This window comes from Solea senegalensis, linkage group LG17 (assembly GCF_019176455.1).
Source record: "Solea senegalensis isolate Sse05_10M linkage group LG17, IFAPA_SoseM_1, whole genome shotgun sequence".
Taxonomy (NCBI): Eukaryota; Metazoa; Chordata; class Actinopteri; order Pleuronectiformes; family Soleidae; genus Solea; species Solea senegalensis.
Genome location: NC_058037.1, coordinates 8,981,626 through 9,002,138, shown reverse-complemented (window position 1 = coordinate 9,002,138; position 20,513 = coordinate 8,981,626). Strand labels below are relative to the sequence as shown.

Sequence of the window (20,513 nt, the reverse complement as noted above, 5' to 3'; positions counted from 1 at the left end):
TGTATAATGTGCATATGTTCATCTGCAGGCTGCCCGCTCGGACCCTTGCGGCAACAGACTCGAGGCGAAATCCATGTCGTGCAGACAAGCGGACCTAACGAACCTCTGCCGAAGCCTGACCCGCACCTTAGGATTACTTCCCATGTCGTCAAAGCAGAGCGCACGAAGAGGCAATGAGGCGCGGACGGACGTTTACGCAGTGGATGATTCGGATCTGTAGAAATGCACAGCGCAGCCTGAAATACACACAGCCTGGTTATCTGGGGAGAGGAAAACAAAGGTGACGCACCAGTGCCAATAATATTCGAGCTAAATCAGTTGTGATAATCACAGATAGTGTGCGCTGAATTTAAATCCGGATTGGAATTACTTCTGTTGCTGGCCTGTGCGATGTGAGCATGGTAGGGATGCTTCATAATTATGTTCTTCTTTTTTTTTTTTAAGGTGGTATGACTTTATTTTAGGCTGCGAGCCTTGTGGTCTGAGATCAGACAGCATGCTGGCAGCTAATTAGACAAAAGCGGCAACAGAGAACAGATAACAAATGCAGATTTTGTGTATTATTTAAATACACAATTTACTGCATGAGCTGCCATTGATCGGCCAAAGCTGTAACAGTAGCTGCAAGATAAACTGTTAACTTAATTCAATCCTACTTAAAGGAATAGTTTGCCTTTTTAGGACATAGATATGCTTTCTTGTTGAGTTAAATAAGAGGACTGATGCTACTCTTATTAGTGATGTGCAGTTTAGCTCTATTGTCACATTAAATTGCTTGCATATAATAATTATCTACCCACCCTGAATAATTATATTCTTCAGTTTAGGGATCGGGAATGATTGATATTTCCCAAAGTGTCTACCAGTGGAATATGCAAGTACAGATTAATATTTTCTTCATTAATTATGCATTATCTAACCCACTGCAACTCCTCTGCTTTTAATCTGAAATACTGATTTCTATGACCTGTGGGTACTGCAGCCTACGCATCTCTAACTCCTATGTTTGCACGGTGATTTAACGCTACTGTAGTTGGCTTAGCTTAAAAGAATGAGGAAAAAAAGTCAGGTAGAGTAAAGAGAAGGAAATTAACAAAGAAAACAGGGGAAACAAATGTCATGGATTATGTCATTAGAAAGGACTAAATCAGACTAACTGTTTTCTACTGTTTGCAGTCTTTGTGCTAAGGTCAGTTAAACTAAATTAATTATACATTCAGGCTACAGACATGACGACAGTCTCAGTCTTCTCAAATGTTTTGTCAGTCAGGTGTAAAAGCCTGAGATTATTTTATTTGATCAGTACCAAGAGAAGTAGGGGTGTTTTAATATACTGGTATTGATGAGAAAAACTAGTGGCACGATGATACTGTCACATCTATACATAAATGGCACGCAGAGGTTTGTTCGTGTTGGACTGTGGGAGAAAACCAGCGCGCACACACACACATAAAGATCCTCGTTCAGACCAAATTGCAAACCTGAGTCTTTTTACTGCAGGCGAGCAAGGCAACAGTGCTAACCACTACACTGCCGTGTAGCCCCATGTGATGCCTTAAAAGGAAGCAAAGTCAAACAGAGAAAGAAAATAGGTAATATTAATAGTATCAAAATACTGTAATAAAATTCTATTCCAAACCCAGTCACCCTAGTGGCAATTGTGACATAAAGGTATCCAGCAGGACTCAGATTTCAGTGGTTGAGAGGGCACATACCAGGTCAATAAATCAGAGGTTTTCAGCAGCAGTGAGGCCATCGATGGCCTTAAAACTGAGCAATAAAATTTTTAAATCAATTTGAAATCTTCGGAGCAGTGTTTTCTACCTACTAAAGTAGAGATGTGTTGGGGGATCACCAACAACCCAATCCGATGGTATTAGGCTAGAATTTCACAAATTCTGTGCTATCTCCACTGCAGAAGTCAGGGTCAAGTCACACTGACAGATAAATTAATCTGTAGCAGTAACGACACAGTGACTCAGCACACCAGCCGGGCTTTATCATTTGTAACCGATTTCAGTTTATTTCCCTCACACACCTTAGCTGATTCAGAAAGTGCATTTTCAGAAAGCCCATCCAATTGCTTTCATTTCCACATTAATCAAAAATTATTATAGAATATAATGCCAGTTTGGTTTAATGTCTGTGATTTATCAGCGACATTTTGTAGCATATTATAAGGTACCGGTGAAAGCATTTTTGATACTGAATAATTACATGATTAACTAAAAAGCCTGTAGTTTCATCCTGTCTCGTCCTCTCTCAGTTGATCAATGAACTAATTTCTGCGAGGCTCATTCGTTAAATCACACTCTGGAAAACTTTTTGAAGTATTACCTTCCGTTTTTTTTTACATTTTGAAATAAATAAACAAAAAAAATAAAACGGTGCTCTGTGAAGTATGTTTACTTTCATCTTTTGATTCATCAATGGCCTTTCAGTGCCGCTCATAGTGAGGAACGTGAGCTGGGAAAGAATGTGAGCTGGGAAAGAATGCGAGGAGAGGTGGATGTAAACAGTTTGCACATCAGAGACAGGGGTATGCTCAGATGAAAAAAGAAGGTAGGGTGTCACTTCAGAAATCCGTGACATTTCCTTTCTGCGCCTGATTGTGCAATTCTGTTTTTCTGAATCAAAACATAGACACAGCTGGTATAATATATGATAAAAAAAAAAGGATTTATGCTTATGTGTGAGTCTGTGTATGCATCTCAATGCGCAGGAACTTGTGCACAGCTGTTCGTACCCGGGGCGTGCGTGTGCGAGGGTAGACGTGTCGTTGCGTGCAGCAATTTCGGTCGCTAACAACGGCACTAATCAGACACCTTTGTCAGAACAGGAAATGCACAAAAAAGCAGCGATGAGAGCATTTCCAGCTTGAACACATGACTGCTATCAGTGTCACTCACAAACCACCTCTCGACAGCACAGTTGTTAGGAAAATGACAGCAGGTGGTGCATTGCACTATAGAAACTATAAACAATAAAATAAATGAATACAACAAGTGAGTGTAAAATAACTTGATTCAATTAAACTGCAAATTCAAATTACCCGAGTTGCCTTAACAATAAATAGGTGATTCACTTAAATCAACTATGTTGCCATGCTCAAACTGCTAATAAATGTACACAGTGTGTATGAGTATGTGTGGTGTGTAGATGGACACAGAGTTTTTTTGCACGAATAATGTGTGAGTGTGTGTGTGTGTCTCTCCGTGGGACACAGTCACAGAGCTGTTCTGATTAGTTTAGGGACCAGTGGGACAGAGGGGGACACAAAACCAGCTTCTTTTCTTTCCCTCTTTGTCACCCCTCCACTCCCCGCTACTCCTACACTGTTTTAGGCTGTAAGAGGACATGATGAGGTTGGAGAGGGGCAACTACCAAGTCTGTGGCACAGCCTCAGGGAACCAACACGCTGCCACCAGAGCCAGCTCTGATTACAGGTGATGCCAGCCTAGCCAACGAGATTACTGTGCTATAGCTTTCAGCCGGGGCAACAGCCAGTGGAAACAATGAAGTGCTGCTCCAATTAGGAGGCAGAATGTAATAAATAATTGAGTGAGCAAATGTGAACAGCTTCAACTGTGTGTGTCACTACAGATGTGTATATGAAAAATCTTTTTCGAATAAAAATGTAAAAAGAAATAAAATAAAATAGACTAATCAAAGATAAATGAGACATTTGGCTACAAAAACCCCTTTCACACACACAAAGTCCTTTTGGTTGCCTTAGGGAGACACGAGAGAAAGTGGCACTTCATCTAAAATGAGTCTCGCTCTTACACCAAGTCTTCTTTTACAAGATTAATTAACTGATCCCTTGAGTGTACACTCCCTCAAGAGCTCATGCGCGTGCCTGCCTGTGTGTGTGTGTGTGTGTGTGTGTGTGAGAGAGAGAGCCTGTGTGCGTGTGTATGCTTCATCAGAGCCTGCCAAATGTCGAGAGTGCACCCAATTAGTTAAGAGTCCGGGCCCACACACCTGTCTACCTGTGCTGACAATGGCCTACGGCTGTGCACATACATTTACGCATTAATTAACCGGTTTGGGCCATTAATTAGTCACTCAGGAAACCTACTGACTAGCCACTCAATGGTAGGTTACACCAGGGAGGGAACAGGAGGAGGCACAAATACAAACACTCGTGTACTGCAGATGCAGTATACGCCACGTTTGTACAAGAGGACAACGGCTAATGAATGTTTACACTTGTGCATATGATATGTGCTGGTTTTACATTAACAAAACAACAAGCAGACACATTCATCTCCATTAGTGAGGAATACCTTTAAGAATTATGAACAACCTCCTTAAGTACTGAATCTTTGCTACTGTTGTTTATTTTTAAATGAATATCATTGAAGGTAATGTAAAGTAATGCAATTTAAATCCCCCAAAAAAATAATTTCAACAAAACATTATAATGGTGTTGTCTCTCTCTGCCTTATTATGGTGTGTTGGTAAACAGTAAATAGTGTGGAGACAAAGCTGAAATTGTGCCTTGTTTTGGGCTGAGGTGGGGAATATTATGGACTATTCCAGTTTTGTAGCATACTGTTGTGCGTGATACTAAATTATTCACCACATATATCACACTAACCTCTCCAATGTGAGTGCTGGACATGCTTCTATTTGACATGGCATGGTAGATGTGACGATGATGATGATGATGGTGGACGCTCAAAACCCATGGATGAGTCAAAACACCTCTTAAGAGCATGTTGCATGCATGTTCACCAGCCAATCACAATCAACAACGTGAGTCGGTAAGCTCTGTAGGAAACACTGGATTGCCAGTACCTTTTTAAAATGTATAGCACAATATCTGAAGTGATGACATTGGAGAAACGAAATGAAAAACCAAAAGAAGCCTCCTTCAGATCGAGTGCCAGGAGTACTTTGGGATTTAAGTTGTTTCTCAAGTGGGAACCCTGATGATTCATCGCTGCTTGAGTGTGCATGGCCCGCGTGCATGTGTGAGAGCATCTGTGCACATTACCTCTCTGTCTTTGAAAACAGCCTGAGTTCTGTAGAGCAACAACAGACGAACATCACTGTCTCGGAGGCTGAAGTTGCTCTCCAGGATCTGCAGCACGTTGATCCGAGGCCGCACTGGCAGCGAGGAGTCTCCACAGAAGGGACGGAGCCAAGCCAGGAGGTCATCTGAGGTCACGGCGCTGTCACTGAGAGCGGAAGGTTAGAAGGGCAGGAGACAGACAGACGAGGTGAGGGATAAATAAGTAGACGGAGATAGTCAACAAATCCAGTTGTAGCCTGTTTCATGGCTCATCTGTGGCAGTGATAAAAAACTGCATTGACGTGCAGATATTTATCTCAATAGATATAAGAGCACTTACATTAGAAATGCCATTTATTATCAGAACTAGAAGAAGATGACATGTTTTTTTTCTCCACACGTCCTTGTGCAACCAGAACAGTTCAGAATAGAACTCAAACGATTTAATATTCAAGCAAAGAAAAGCCCAGCTTCTCAAATGTGACTTAAGTGTCTGGTGATATTAAAGTAAATACCTGTGCAGCTCAGCTGTTAGTTGTACGAGATAAAGGATATGAGGATGTCAAGTTAAGCTTTAGGAAACTGTGAGGGACAATAAAAAAAAGTTGCAGACCTCATCCACACATCAAGGAAAGAAACTTAAATGGACTAACACCAGGCCCAAGAACAGCAGCCATTTTGTTCTATATGCATTGTTGTACTTTGATTTACTTGGTCATTAAAAAAAGTAATAAAAAGCCAACAGCCAGAAACAGATAGGCAGGTGATTACGCTGATTTATTGGTATTCATTCAACTAACCCGATAGACATCTTCTTGGCATTTGATACTCATCGGTATGAAATTTCAGACTCTGAATACATGCAAAAATAAGGGACAGGGTAATGAGAATGGCTCGGGTAATTCAATGTAAGACTTAAAAACACAATGACGATAATGTACATGTGCTCAGGATCACATTATCTGAAATCTGCTTTAAGAGGACAATTAAGTTTAGGGAAAGCAATAAATGTCACTAAGAGAAAGCTTATACAAGTACAATGTGTGTGTTCATAGTCATAGTGTGCAAGTAAACTCAGACAACCTACCCACTCTGGACATTGTTGTGCACAGCGGTTACCATGGCTTCCAGGACCCGGAGCGGTTGTGAGTAATTTGTTGGGGTCTCTGGGTCTCCACTGAAAAAAACAAAGAACATCAATACAATCATCTTACATAATATGCTAATTAAGATAAGATTTTCAAATTACCACAATATCGAGGGAAATGAGGAGGAAAAAAAATAGAAGAATAAAAGGCTTCTCACAGTTTTTTTTTTTTACTGCAGTATGGTTGGAGAAACATCTTCATAAATTAAGCACAGTTTTGCCAAAAAACTGAAAACTAAACAGCACAAAACAGCACTAAGACAACGTTTCATTAATAATACAAAGAGATATTAACCTTAGGCAACAATTAAATGTTTCGAATAAGACACTTTCGAAAAAAATTGAAGCCGTCTCCAACATTACAAGCTCACAGGCTCTCTGAGTATGTTGGTGAAATCATAACATGTGTGTAATATAACTAATTGTTAATATTAAAAGTGGTCTTGTTTGTTTTTCTTTTGAATCCAGAGTTTTAATGGCACTTTTCAGTGGGTGAGCTTAAAACAAAACTAATAATGATTTTTCTACAGCATCATTAATGTGTTTCCTGGTGAGACTGTGGGATATGCTGCAGTGAGTGATTGAGTGAGGAAGGAAGTGTGTGTCTGTGTGTTGTCAGCTTTGTTGCCTTTTAGGACCCTTTCTAGTATATTTTTCCAGGAGCAGCAGTCCTCAAAAATCAAACCCCGATTAAAGGCAGGTTTTGTGCAAGGGTATGGTTTGGCTGTCCAAATGAGAGGAAGTCAACGCAGTGTCCTAACACAAATAGCTGCACAAACACGTGTGTCTGTGACTGAACAGGAACGACTTATACGCACATATACACACTTTAAATGTATATACCTACAACATACAAATGATCAAGCACAGGGGTAGAGAGATGACGCAGCATTTTCTTTCTTTTTTTTCCCCCGTTGTAATTCACCATTTACATTTTCTTTACGAAGGCATACAAACACAGAGGAGTTATGACAGATACAAAAGATGGCCATTAGTGTGAGCCTCAGGTATTCCTGCCTCACTACACTGAAGACTATGAGATAGAGCTAAAAACAAGAGCGGCTCATTCATACCTGCCAAACACAATGCTTTGAGAAAGTCCTGCAACAACAGACGCACAAACACGCACGCGCACGTGCACAGCATTCTCAGTGAAGTCACACATAGACGTAATGCATTCCCTAGACCCAGTCTATTCAAATGGCGGCCCGTGGCCCAGCCTGTGGTTCCACCAGACATAACTCGAGAAACACTTTTCACTGTCCCTCAAAGATTCCAACATCCATTTCTATAGTAGCCTGATAGGTTTGATAGCAGCGTAATTTCTTCTGTATTCTGTTAAAGGCACTTTGAGATGTTTGTATGTTCATATTATTTTAAAGAGAAACAAACGCTTATATCGTGTACCTTTTTGATTTTATGCACTTTTGAGTTGCACCCGAGATGACACACATGTTTATTTTTAATGTAGAATAGTTACAGCTAATCATGGGCACTTTTTTTAAATGCACTTTTTGATGTGCGTTTTAAATGTGTGACCTGCTGCCAAAAACCAAAATGTCTGGCCCAGCTAAATCTCTTGGTTTGAAAATGCAGTCCAACTGAGTAATTTAGCATTTAGCTTTGTATTAGTAGAAGAGGGGTAGTATTTTTGAAAAACTGTGCTTCCCAACCTCAGTTTCCTCTGAGTTGAGAAATCTTTTCATTCTTTTCTTTGTTACGTGCCCACCAGTGACACTTGGTCCTGTTAGCGTAACTGTTAGCAAAGATGGCGGACACTGTTTACATTCTGGGAATGAGGTCCCCCTACGAGTGGGTCTAAAAAGTGCAGAATTAGCGTTGCAGTTTTGTTTCAAATATGTTTATTGAGAAACATGTCTTTGAAAAAGGCACTCTGCGTAGCATTACATGTTTCTTTGTGTTGCAGTTTTTAAGCCTCGGACAAAGGCTCAGACCAAGTGTCACTGGTGAGCACGTAACAAAAAAGAATGAAGCTATTTCTCGACTCAGGGGAAAGTGAGGCTGAGAAGCACAATTTTTCAAAAACACTACCCCTATTCTATTAACACAAAGCTAAAGGCAAATTGGTGAAGTATTCCTTTAACTCAAATTTAAACCCAAATCTAACTCTAACAATAAAACCTTAATAATCTTAACCCTCAAAAATGCCTTAAAAACTGTAAAGACCAGACAAAATGTCCACACGAGGTCAAAATGTCCAAACAAAGATAGGCTAGAATCAAAATGTCCTCACAGCCGACAACAGATGTGAACACACAGTGTGTGTGAGTGTGTTGGCGTTGCAGCCGAGAGAGATCTGCAAAAGAACAGCTGTATCAGGCGGCATTAATTATAAGATGATAATGAATCAGAGGACGAGAGAAGAGTGTGTGCGTGCGAGAGAGAGAGAGTGTGTGTTCATCAGTGATGTGTGTGTGTGTTGGTATCATCTCCTGCATCAACACCATGCGCTATTGAGCAGACTTAAAGAACCAGGAAATGAGGCAGACATAAACGCAGGCGATTGGCACTCATTCATCAAACCAATCAGATGACTCGATGATACGCGTCTGCCCGTGTCAGCAAAACAATGCTCACTATTGGATGAAGGACAAACAGTAAAAAACCACCACGGTGAAAATAAGCCACCCATTTAAGCTTTTGTTTATCTCAAACAAAAGCCTCCTGTTATTCAGTAATGCTTCATTTTCTGTTACTTAACCATCGATGGTTGGTTTCCCATGATGTCCCTAAAACCCCAGTAGCTCTGCAAACGTCAGGTGAATCATCTCCCCCGTCCTTTTGAAGCCAGACAGCAGGATGGCACCAATAAAATGCTGTGAGCCCAGTTCCCACAGGCAGCAACTGTACATTCAATTCAACACTTCAGACATTTATTTTGACAATGTTTTTTTTTTTCTTCCCACCAACACGCTGAGCCCAAAGACGCCGAACACACGGCTCAGTATATTTTCAGATAACAACCAGCCGCGATCAGGTCGGTCGTATGTTAGGGTGGCCTTCAATATTTTAGAATACAAGATTCGGATAAACTGTGTGCTCTTCTGAATTAAAATTGTTTTATGTACATATTGTACATACAGTCATCACCAGACAAGATATCAGAGGCGCATGCAAATGAGAATGTTGAAAATGTGCCATCTAAACAAGCTCAAAATGAGGGGAAAGCAGAATTACAAACACTAACACTTTTTTATTTCCTCGTCTTCGTTATGTTTGCCCCTGTGGATGCGATCCTTAGTATCACAGTACACAAGCCTACAACAGTTCGTTATGATTAAATGATCTCAGAACAACTGAAGGCTTAGAGAGGCCTAACAGTGTGCAATACTATCTATGATTTAAAACCAAATGAAAACAAGTGATATTACACAAAAGTAAACACGAGCTACTGAGGCACGGGGAGGATTTAAAGCTTTCTGACTCTTGGAGTGCATTTTGTGGGTGACGTTGAATAATAATCGCTCTGTAAATCAGTCACTCACTCCGTATGTAGTGCTTGTTCAGCTGCTCCATATAAGTCTCATGAACATAAGCGTCATATTTTTTGTTCATTATCCGGGATGAGGAATTTTCAGATTTCAGAAAAAAAAAAACTTGGAATGTTGTTCATACTCAGATATGACATTGGGCCACGAGTGTCTCTCGCCAGGCTGTTGACTGCACAGATGTCGGAACTCGCAGTTTTTTTAGAGCAGTCACACTAACGAGTCGATCCGCACCTCCATCACTTCCATAACAAATAGTTTCACTCAGATTGTTGAGTGTACAGCCCGCCGCACGCAAGCTACTGTTTTGCTATTGCAAGTGCAAGGCGGTAACTCAGGGTTTTCACTTCCCATGCAATGACCCTCACAGTCCGACGCAAGTTGTGTTTATAGATTAAACTGTTACCTAATTAAATTTTGAGCTTCAAAGGTTTTTTTTTTTTTTGTGGACAGATTTAGGCCAGCTTTTAAAATCCCACTTCCAGTGTTTGTGCTAAGAAAAATAAATCGCCTCTTCTCCAGCTTTATAATTAGGGCAGGAACTTCTCACATTACTTTGACAGTTTAACACATCAAAGAAATACACAACATTACATATAAGTTGAGGAATGGAGAACATGAATTTAAAAGACTTGGTGAAAATTAGATTTTTAATTGGAAATTAAGTACCTGCCAGAATTGCAGTTTTGTTTAGGACTATTAAATAAATGTTGTTTGGTTATTAGTTATGGAATGCGTTTTATTTTTGGAGCTTCCTATTTTTATTCAATTTAATTTACTTAATTTTGACATTTTCTTTTTCTGTATTTTTTTTTTATTATATCAAAAATAAAAATAAACAAAAGCAGCACGATAACATGACATTTAGAGGGTAATAATAGGAAGTTTGGTGACTTGGTGATACCATCTTGTGCACACCCGTTTGTGCTGTGTGTGAAAGTCTTGTTGTGGCGTCTACTGTGTGCAGTATGCTATGAATAAACATCTAAACAGAGAGATCTAATACCTGAGTGCAGCGACTGTTCTCGCCACTGCATCATGAAGCACAGTTTTGACGGAAAGGTCTAGGGGTCCAACAGCAACGTGCAGAAGCTTCCCAATGCTGTCCAGAGGCTGCCCATCAGTTGCCATGGTTACTGCCAGCTCACGTACTTTTGACCTCTCAGACCGGGACAAATCATACAGTTGACTGTAACCCTGGAGCCGTTCCTGGAATTGAGAAACAGTAAGTAGGGTGGAGCTGACGCTCCGTATGATCAAAAGATTAAATAAATAAAAGACCGCAGAGTGGAAAAGTGTGGTGAAGGAGACACAGAGTTTAATGGTTGAAGTTCCTTGTGAGGCATTATAGCACCCCCAGAGTGTGGAGGGTAGCCTGAGCCTGCTCACCTCTCTACTGCCTTCTAGTTTGATTTTTTCCTCTCTATAAATAAATAAAGGATGGGAAACTGAAAATGGTGTTTGGCTCAGTGAATATCAGTTTGTTTATGTATAGATAAACACGAGTGACTATTTGGAATAATATTTCACAACGGTAAAAAAGAATTCATCAACATTCAGCATTAAAATATTTTTTTCCCTTCATTTTCATTGCAAATTAGATCTTTAACGTTCTCACTAAATCTGTGGACATGATGTCAGAACAGATGCCGCTCAAAGAGTTCAGAGAGTTGTGATGAGGCGGGAGGAAAGCGTCTGCAGATACTGTCGGGTACCGCTGGTGTTGGATCTCCCAGCTGACCTGGGAGCAGCTGCAATAGCCAGAGGTAGTTGATGGGGGGGGGTGGGGTTGAATATTGGGGCAGATATGTGAAATCTTGTGCCAAGACTTGTACATAAATAAATCTGTATCAAAGTCCAGATATCGATATCCCTACCATATCATACATGTTTTAATCACCCAGCCCTAGTGCAGGTACTGAATAGTGATACATTTTAAGAATTGTACCACATCTAGTACAATAACTGCAGTGTGTAATTTGCTGTCCTTGTGGCAGGTTCAGGTGCCGGTGGTGAATTCCTTTATGATCTACTATTATTCCCAGCAGCTGGTCACGTACACTTGATAAATGACCACAGTAAAGCCTAACAGAACCTCACACAGGGCTCCTTCTATCTATCTTTCTCTACCTATCTGCCCTTTCTCGGTTCTTATATCCTTTTTATCTATCTCCGAGGACACAATTGCTTCCTGCACCAGGAGATGGTACGTTACATAGTCTAGGTTTGCAGTGTGTGTGTGTGCACGTGTGCGCACTTATGACTTTAACCTATAGCTCGCTCTGGTGTCTTTCTCTCCATTATGGAGAACTATTCGCTTTTAAACACAGATAAAGCAGGAGCTAAACAAAATTAACTATCAACATGCTCGGTGTGGAGTTCAGAAATGATCAGTGTTTCTGGGTATCTCGCCGTCGCGTAGCAACCCTGTGCTCATCAAATCGTAATGCCCCCTGTCTCCATCTCTGCTTTCAGTTTGTGTATACACTCGCACGCACGGAGGAGGAGGAGAGAAAGAGACAGCCACAGGGAGGTGACAGTGGGGTTAGTCAGTTTTGCCAGCACCATGTACATACTATATACGGCCCACAGATTTACACTGCCCAGCCCATGGCTGATTGAAGTGAGGACGGGGAGAGTACCACCCCCCTACACATACAAGTATACACAGGACCACGTCAAACTGCTGACTTGTGTAGTAAATGGATGAAGATTTGGGAATGGGTGTTGAACAATGCAAACAAAACGTCACCATGTTTTCTTAGTAAATGCACGTATTCGTTTAGTTTTCATTTATATGCGCATAGTGAACGTGAATTTGACCTCTGCATTTAACCCATCCTTTTAGTTTTTACACACCAGTAGTGAACGCACACATATCAGGTGCAGGTAGGAGCAGTTGGCAGCACTTATCTGTGCCTGGGGAGCAATGGTGGTTGGGTACATTGCTCTGGGGCACCGCGGCCCTTGAAGGGCACATTTATTACGACTACTAATCATGCCACTTTAGTATTTTCGCATTAGTCTCTTTATATCATTTATAACAGCAAACAATCTGGGTGTCTATGTCATCAAGCAAAGGTGTTAAACAAACGTTTTGCTCCGCACATAAATGTCTATGATACATAGTGTGCGGAGGACGGGATCTACCTGTTGGCTGTCTTTTAACGACAGAATGAAGGCATGGCTCAGAGTGTCCAGGTGGGCCTGTGACTGCTGCAGATGTGCGATAGCCTCGTCAAAACTCATCGCCGCTTGGTCCATCCCTTCCTGCTCCGAGTTGCCGTTGCCTCCTCCTCTCTTCCGGCTCTTATCGGCCAGCTGCCGCAGAGGCTTGGTGGCTCGCTTTATCACCTCCATCCTTGCCTGGACGCTCAGCTGGGGCCAGAATAGGATGAATGAACAGAACGGAAGGTGGAAAAATGGGGGGGAAAAAGGATCAGAAAAAGCATATTGGGGAGAGAGGGAGAGGGAGAGAGAGAGAGAGAGAGAGAGAGAGAGGGAGAGAGAGAGAGATCACAGCTGCCAGTCTGGAATAACTGATTCCACGCCTTGGGCTGTAGAAGTTTTACTCTCTCAGAAGCACCCAGACACTGACAAGGCCTACGCATACATTCACACCAAAAGGACACTTGAAAATCATCCAAATCACACTTCCAGCTACCTCAAATGTTCCTCGCACTTCATAGTATCCACTAGTCATCTTGAAAGACTTGACAGCCCTTTTCTACATTCGGAGAAGATGATCACACAAATGGTGTTTCCTGGAAAACCATTACAGTTTCAGCCGGGCATGTGTGCAAGACAGCACATACAGTCTGGTGTTTAATGTGTAAGAGGGTGTTTCCCCTATAGATCTTGATATAAGTATTCATGGCCAACCAGAGCCTAGGGCAAAATCTGAAATCAGGTTGAAGGCTGAGGAATCAAGGAGATCTTTACTAAAGTGGTGATCTAAAATCAATTCTTCAGAGGTGGGGAAAAAAAAACCAACACCCTATTTTCCTTCAAAGATACGTCCAGTATAAGGCCAGATAAGCCCCCCTGCCATTCATCTCATATCTTGGCCTTGTGGGAAATGGATCAATCCATCATGCGGGGCAATGGGGGTCCAAAAGGTCAGATGCATTCTGAACAATAAAATGGGTCTTGGTTTTCCATTTGAAGGTTCAAAAAGGTTATAAAAAAAAAAAAAAGGGAAGAGAAGAAGGGTGAGCGGAGATGAGTGGGATCCCGAGAGGTAATCGGCATGTTAAAAAAGCACAGTGGGAAAACAATGCCTGCTGGGAGCGGGAGTTTAATTGGCTCTGAAATAAAGAGGGATCAATTAGCGCACTTGAAACCACAGGGAAAGAGATACTGCATGAGAATTGTGGAGGAAAAGGAAGAGTCAGGAGAGGTGGGGGTGACAGGAAACCAATACGGGGGGAAAAAAACTATTGATATGGAACGCTGAGGCTCCTCTGTTGGACAGTTTTTCAAAATGAATTATACGAGTAATATTTCTTGAGCAATTTCCGAATTTCATTTATGCCTCATGACTGCATGTGCTTCAAGGTGACAAGAGTGTGGATGTGAACAGAATAATACACTGGGCTTGAAATTAGGGAACGAGTTTCTGATGATCCACAAACGTTTGACGGATGCTCTGCCAGACAAAATAAGTCTGTAAATGAAGGAATATGATTTAGTGATTGAAAATCAAAGACGAGTTCAGGGACGGAAAACTGGTGGTAGTCTTCCACTCTGAAAAGTGAAGCCCAGGAAGTAGGACAATTGGCCACAAGGGGCTGATTCTGCTGGATGCAAAAAGAACCCTGTTTGAACGGACGTTTATGGGAAAACTTTGCACGTGATTTATAATGTCGGTGAACATCTTCCCGTCCCTGGAGTTAATGATCTCCATCGCTAGTTTCTATTTTCTTCCATAGCACAATAGATGATCAATTCTGAAAATGACGTTCCCCATTCAGACTTACATTTTTAGCTGCTTCAGGTGAAAAGGTGATACCGTCCAGGAAGCGGACGATGTCAGCGGGAACGAGCCTGTCCAGATATTTGGCACAGGTGTCGTAAGCATGCAGGTAGTCCTGGTCACTGTTTGGGGGCCTCTTCAGCAGCTGTGGGTCTCCTTTCCAAAACAGCTTTTGCAGCCACACTGCGTGGACCGCACTGGGCGAGACCGTTGCTCCTCCGCCACCGGGTAGAGGCAGCCGGCTGGCAAGTTTGGAGATGGACAGCACATTCTGACTGGTCAGCACTGACTTCAGAGTGACCAGTGGATCCAAGGACTCGTCAGTCAGCTTCCGGTAGTCTAAGCCTGCAAGAGAGAGACAGACACGTTGAATGCACTGAAAGCACTCATGAATGTGATAGTAAATAACTCCTTGAGTTCCAATAGGGTCGATTAGGGTCCTACACTTTGTGCTCTTGGACCTAATAATTTAGAAAATGAGTTTTCCATTTCATTCAGTGTTTGTGCTTATAGTGCACTTCACATATAGCCGTAAACATAACAGGAATCCCTCAATGTCCTTGTGCTGCACGTATAAGAAGCTATCTATAATTTCTAAAGCTCAGCAGAGTAAAAGGATGGCATGGGTTTGACATGAGGCCAGGTTTTATGTTTAGCTTTACATTTAAGAATATGCAGCACTAGTTATTTATCATACATACATAACATAATTATATTTTCTTCAACTCTTTGCAATGCAGATACATGACATATTCATTATAAAACAAAAAAAAAACATGTCAGAACATTAAAGCCCACATAGACTGGAAGCTCCAATTAACGCTGCGTTTGCGTGTGTATCTGCGTCATTACATCGTTTATGAAACCCTAAAGTTTCAGAACAAACAGTTCAGCCACTGCTGAGAAAATAGTGTTGTATTGTTTTCCTGGGAAAAGAAGAACTACTCTCGTTGTAGCTGCTGAGATGCAGAGCATCCACCGTGCCAGAGGGGGAGCTGTGTATCTGAGAGCTGGCCCATCTATTACGTCACTTCCAGGTACCTGGCCAATCACAGGACAGTGGGCAAGCTCTCGTTGGCTGGCCAATCACAACACAGTCCACATTCTTGGGGTGTGATTTTGGTCTGAAACAGCGCGGCCGACGAGAGCGTAAGTGAGGAGATATTTTGATCGGCTCGTTTGCGGCGATTAGTAGGTTTATAGCCCTGAAAACAAGTTAATATATGTAAGTAGACCTCCATAACTAACATATTTGTGCGATACAAGCATTCTATGTCACCTTTAAATCCACTACAGCATATCCGACACTTCACAGTGGCGGTTTATAAGAGAGGTCTGGTCAGAGTAAACGTTATACCGTGTTTGCAGTACATACTATAGCTCTGTATTTGCACACGAAGTGCAAACCATGCAGCACTTAGAGCAGGGGTCGGGAACCAATGGCTCGCGAGCCAGGTGTGGCTCTTTTGATGATTGCATCTGGCTCGCAGATTTCGGCTTTTCAGATAAAACGTAAAAATATTATCACTTGTTTCAATCCATCCATCGATTTTCCACTGCTCATGTCCTGTTCAGGGCTGCAGTTGGCTGCAGGAGCAATTGTCCATTATTTTTATTGGATGATAAAAGTTGACGTTGGCCGTTGCTGGGTAAACAGGTAAACGCCCCCTTTTGACTCAGTGTTCTCGGTCGTTAGCTCAAAGCTAACCCTTCGACGAAGAAGATGGCGAAAAGAAAAAAGGATGAGGAGTATCGTACATTTCAGGACGAATGGACTGAAGAATTTGCCTTTGTGGAGAGAGCAGGTTCTGCGGTGTGCTTAATTTGCAATGACAAAATTGCATCGATGAAACGGTCGAATGTAAAGCGGCACTTTGACACACGCCATGCTAGCTTTGCATCAAAATACCCTGCGGGAGACAGCAGGAAGAAAGCGTGCCAAGAGCTAGTGAGCAGAGTGCACGCTAGCCAGCAGCAACTCCGCGTATGGACCCGGCAAGGTGACTATAATTCCGCTAGTTTTGCTGGAACTTTAGCAATAGTGAGGAACGGAAAACCATTCACAGATGGCGAGTATGCTAAAACGTTCATGCTGGATGTAGCCAATGAACTTTTTGATGATCTTCCGAACAAAGACAAGATAATCAAACGGATACAAGACATGCCTCTGTCGGCAAGAACTGTTCATGATCGTAGCATCATGATGGCAAACCAAGTGGAGGAAACGCAAGTGAATGACATAAATGCAGCGCCGTTCTTTTCCCTCGCTTTGGATGAGTCAACAGACGTAAGTCATTTGTCGCAGTTCAGTGTGATTGCAAGATATGCTGCTGGTGACACACTGCGCGAAGAAAGTCTTGCTGTTCTGCCAATAAAAGGGTCCACAAGAACCAGAAGTCGCATTAATGGTGAGTATTATAACAACATTATTTAAAAGAATAAATTCAGAGGCTTATTATACTCACATTTAGTTAAATTCAGTCTTAAAATATATTATATGGCTCTCACTGAAATAAATTTGCAAATATTTTGCTTTCATGGCTCTCTGAGTCAAAAAGGTTCCCGACCCCTGACTTAGAGGATCCTTACGGTTCTACACCATGTCAAAAATGTGCAAAGACAACTGTGTAAGAGAAGACAGTAAAAGGCTGGAATGAACGCAAACGATCGCATGAAGTGCTGCCTCCTCTCTCTGTGTTTGAACGCAAAGTTTGATAGTTCATCTACGGAGCCGTCACTGTGGATCAGATCTTCAGACCGTGCGTGCATGCGTGCGTGTGTAAGAGGGAGGGATGGTGGCATATGTGGTCTCTAGTGAAATCAAACAGACACATTAATGTGGCAACACCACAGCCTGTCTGGGCTTTTAATATTTAACAATGGTCTGCCAGTGGGGAGGGCTCTCTCAACGCTGCTCGTAATCCCTAACACACACACACACACACAAACTACTTTTAGACAGGCCCAGATGGACACTTAAAATACAGATACGACTTGCATGCACTTACACATGTAAGTCTCACCCACACACCGGCAGCGTCTCATCCCCCTCTTCCTCAGGAGAGTCCCCTCAGAAACTCACCTGGTACTTTGTCTGAAAGTGTGATGAATATTGGTCACACACCACCTGTCTCTACATTGTCTGAATGCCTCAGTAAGTGGGTCTGTAGAAAATGAGTAATTTTAACAGTGTGTGTGTGTCTCAAAGTTGAACACTGTAAGCAGAAAGTTTGTGGCCCTGGAGACACTGCAACAGACAGTGTGTCAAGGCTTCTAGTGGAGTATGAATGGGTTGTATTTCAACAGTGGAAGAGTGTGATGCAGTGTTAACAACACAAACTCAGTTTATGTGCCGGTACATGACTTACATGTTTGTTTAAGAGCTAATGTTTGTATTTTCTTTAAGGCCTAAGAAAACAAAAATAATTTTACGACGGGTGTGTGCGGGGTGTCGTGTTGATATTTCGTCTGATAAGACTTGCACACCAACTGTCGTATTTAAAGGAAAGTTGTGGAGGCTCGTTTGGGATGCCATTACTGGTTAGGAAGGCTTCACTCAATACACAACTGGCCCCCAAGGGGCCATCCACAGTATGTGATGGGCTGATGGGAGCAATGTTTTTAAAAAGGGGGGCACTGAGGCATTCTTAAAAAGCGTTTGAGGGGAGTTTCACAGAGTGATCGGTTAAAACTTACCACTTACAACAGTAAGTGCGACATTAATCCTTCCCGTTAGCTTCGATGTAACCATCGACAAAGTTTCACTGACTTCAGGTGAAATCAATTCACTATTCACTATTTAATTCATGTGGCTTTATTCCTACGCCTGCTTAAAATGCTACTTTACGACAAACCAGTCACATACCATTGGTCTTCTCATTTCCAGCTGACATGTGGGACTTTTAGCAGGTGCAGTTTTTCTCTGCAGAGTGATAAAACGGTGCAGTTTGGGTGCCTGGATAACAGCAGAGGGCACAGGCACAAATAAGGTTGAGAAGAGCTGCTTTAATGTGGTGTTAGAAGGTCTTTTTTTTCAGGGATATTTACACTTCGGCAACAAAAGCTAAATTTAAAGCTGACCAAACCTGCCAGCTACAGCTCAGCACACAGCTTTGTGTGTCACTGTCTGAATTTAAGATGTGTCAATCTGCCACTGACATCACTGTAAACTGCATATCTGCCAAACAGGAGGGAAAGGCTGAAGTAACTAGAGATGGGAGTTCGTTTATAACAGTTATCTTATATACAACAGTGATGTGACATGGTAATGGTGTCTGAGTGACAATGAAATGTAACCATGGTGTTTCGATCAGAAAAAAACTTAATTAGTCTTGATGGATGGACTCTGTTTGTGTGTGTGTGTGTGTGTGTGTGTGTGGGGAGATGAGATAAGCAGCGACATGTGTCACCAGTAAAAGCTGTGGTGCTATCTGGAGCAGCAGGAGGAAGTGAGGCGTGAAAACGCGGCTGACACGCCGGCTGACCTTTCCCGAACTTCGCCGAGAAGTGACACCACCTCCACCTGCACACGGCGAAGTTTAAGCGCTCCAGCTGAAGCCCCCGGAACCTTTGACGCGGTGCAACCTGGACACGGTGTCCTTGGAGTAGGTGCAGCCACAGGAAAATTTGAGTGGAAGCAGCAATTTAATGTGATGCTGTCGCAGTATCAGGAGGTCGGTGTGACAGGTAGAGAGGTGGATTGTTTCTCACTTTTTTGTTTTTTTTTTGCCAAGAATTGGGCGTTTTATGTCTGGCAGCAGAAATGTATGTATATGTATGTATATATATATATGTATATATAAATATATTTATGTATACATATATGTATATATATATATATGTATATATATATATATATATATATATATATATATATATATATATGTATATATAAATATATTTATGTATACATATATGTATATATATATATATATATATATATATATATATATATATATATATATACATATATATACATATATATACATATACACATATATATATTTATATATACATACACACACACACATATATATACATATGTTGTTTTTTTACACTATGACTCATCTGTGGGTCCAATCGGGTCAGGAGAAATGTCACCATGTGTCCGTGAGTCATCAATCACGTCAAGATGGATTACATTCAAGTCCACCAATGGTGGACTTGATTTCTTGACATTTAAGTCCCATGGCTCATTTGTTACACAAATGAGAATCTCATCTGTACTTTGAATCCTACAGCTGTTTCTTTGCCAGAGAAAAACAACAAAACATTTGCTTGAACAATTGAAGCGTTTGTCAAATTTGTACACTTAGAAATAGAGTTACTCTCAATCTCAAGACACTCCTTGCTGAATCAACATTCCTCGTTATGAATTGAATTTGACACACTCAACAGATTAGTTTCACATCCTCATTGCAGCTTTCATTCACTGCTGCATTCAAAACTGACACACTCGGAAGCAAACTCGACTAATTAAGGCATCTTACTTAAAAGACGACGTATTACCCCCGACTTTTGTTCTTCCTGTAAATCACCCTCCAGTTATGCAGCAGCTGTGCCGTCTGCAACGCGACGACAGAGAAATGAAAAGTGTCTCTCACCGTTGGCGACAGCTCGAAGCTTCTTGAGCAGTTTGACATGGACGTCTGGCTTGATGGTGGTGGTGACGTAAGGCTCGCAGCCCGCGCCGTCCAGCAGGGCGTAATAGTAGAGCAAGCGGCTTAGGTCAGTTCCCTCCACAGTTGGCAGCACGTACTTGGTCATGTGGCTGTAAAAGTCCTGCGGGTTACACTTCAAGGTGTTGAACAGACCAAGGGACCCGCTCCGTGACTCAATTTCCTTGGTGGACAGACTGGAGAA

At 41.9% G+C, this 20,513-nt stretch overlaps 1 protein-coding gene across 1 annotated transcript in view; it reads right to left on the bottom strand.

The window, feature by feature from the left end:
• The window catches only part of nbas (NBAS subunit of NRZ tethering complex), a 163,627-nt gene that overhangs the window by 31,861 nt on the left and 111,253 nt on the right, over positions 1–20,513 (bottom strand). The window contains exons 44-49 of the mRNA XM_044048460.1: positions 20,255–20,505; positions 14,656–14,996; positions 12,827–13,054; positions 10,683–10,885; positions 6,108–6,197; positions 5,003–5,186 (exon numbers count right to left, since the gene is read on the bottom strand). Of these exons, the coding sequence (XP_043904395.1) occupies positions 5,003–5,186; positions 6,108–6,197; positions 10,683–10,885; positions 12,827–13,054; positions 14,656–14,996; positions 20,255–20,505 (1,297 nt within the window). The remainder of the gene's footprint in view (positions 1–5,002; positions 5,187–6,107; positions 6,198–10,682; positions 10,886–12,826; positions 13,055–14,655; positions 14,997–20,254; positions 20,506–20,513) is intronic.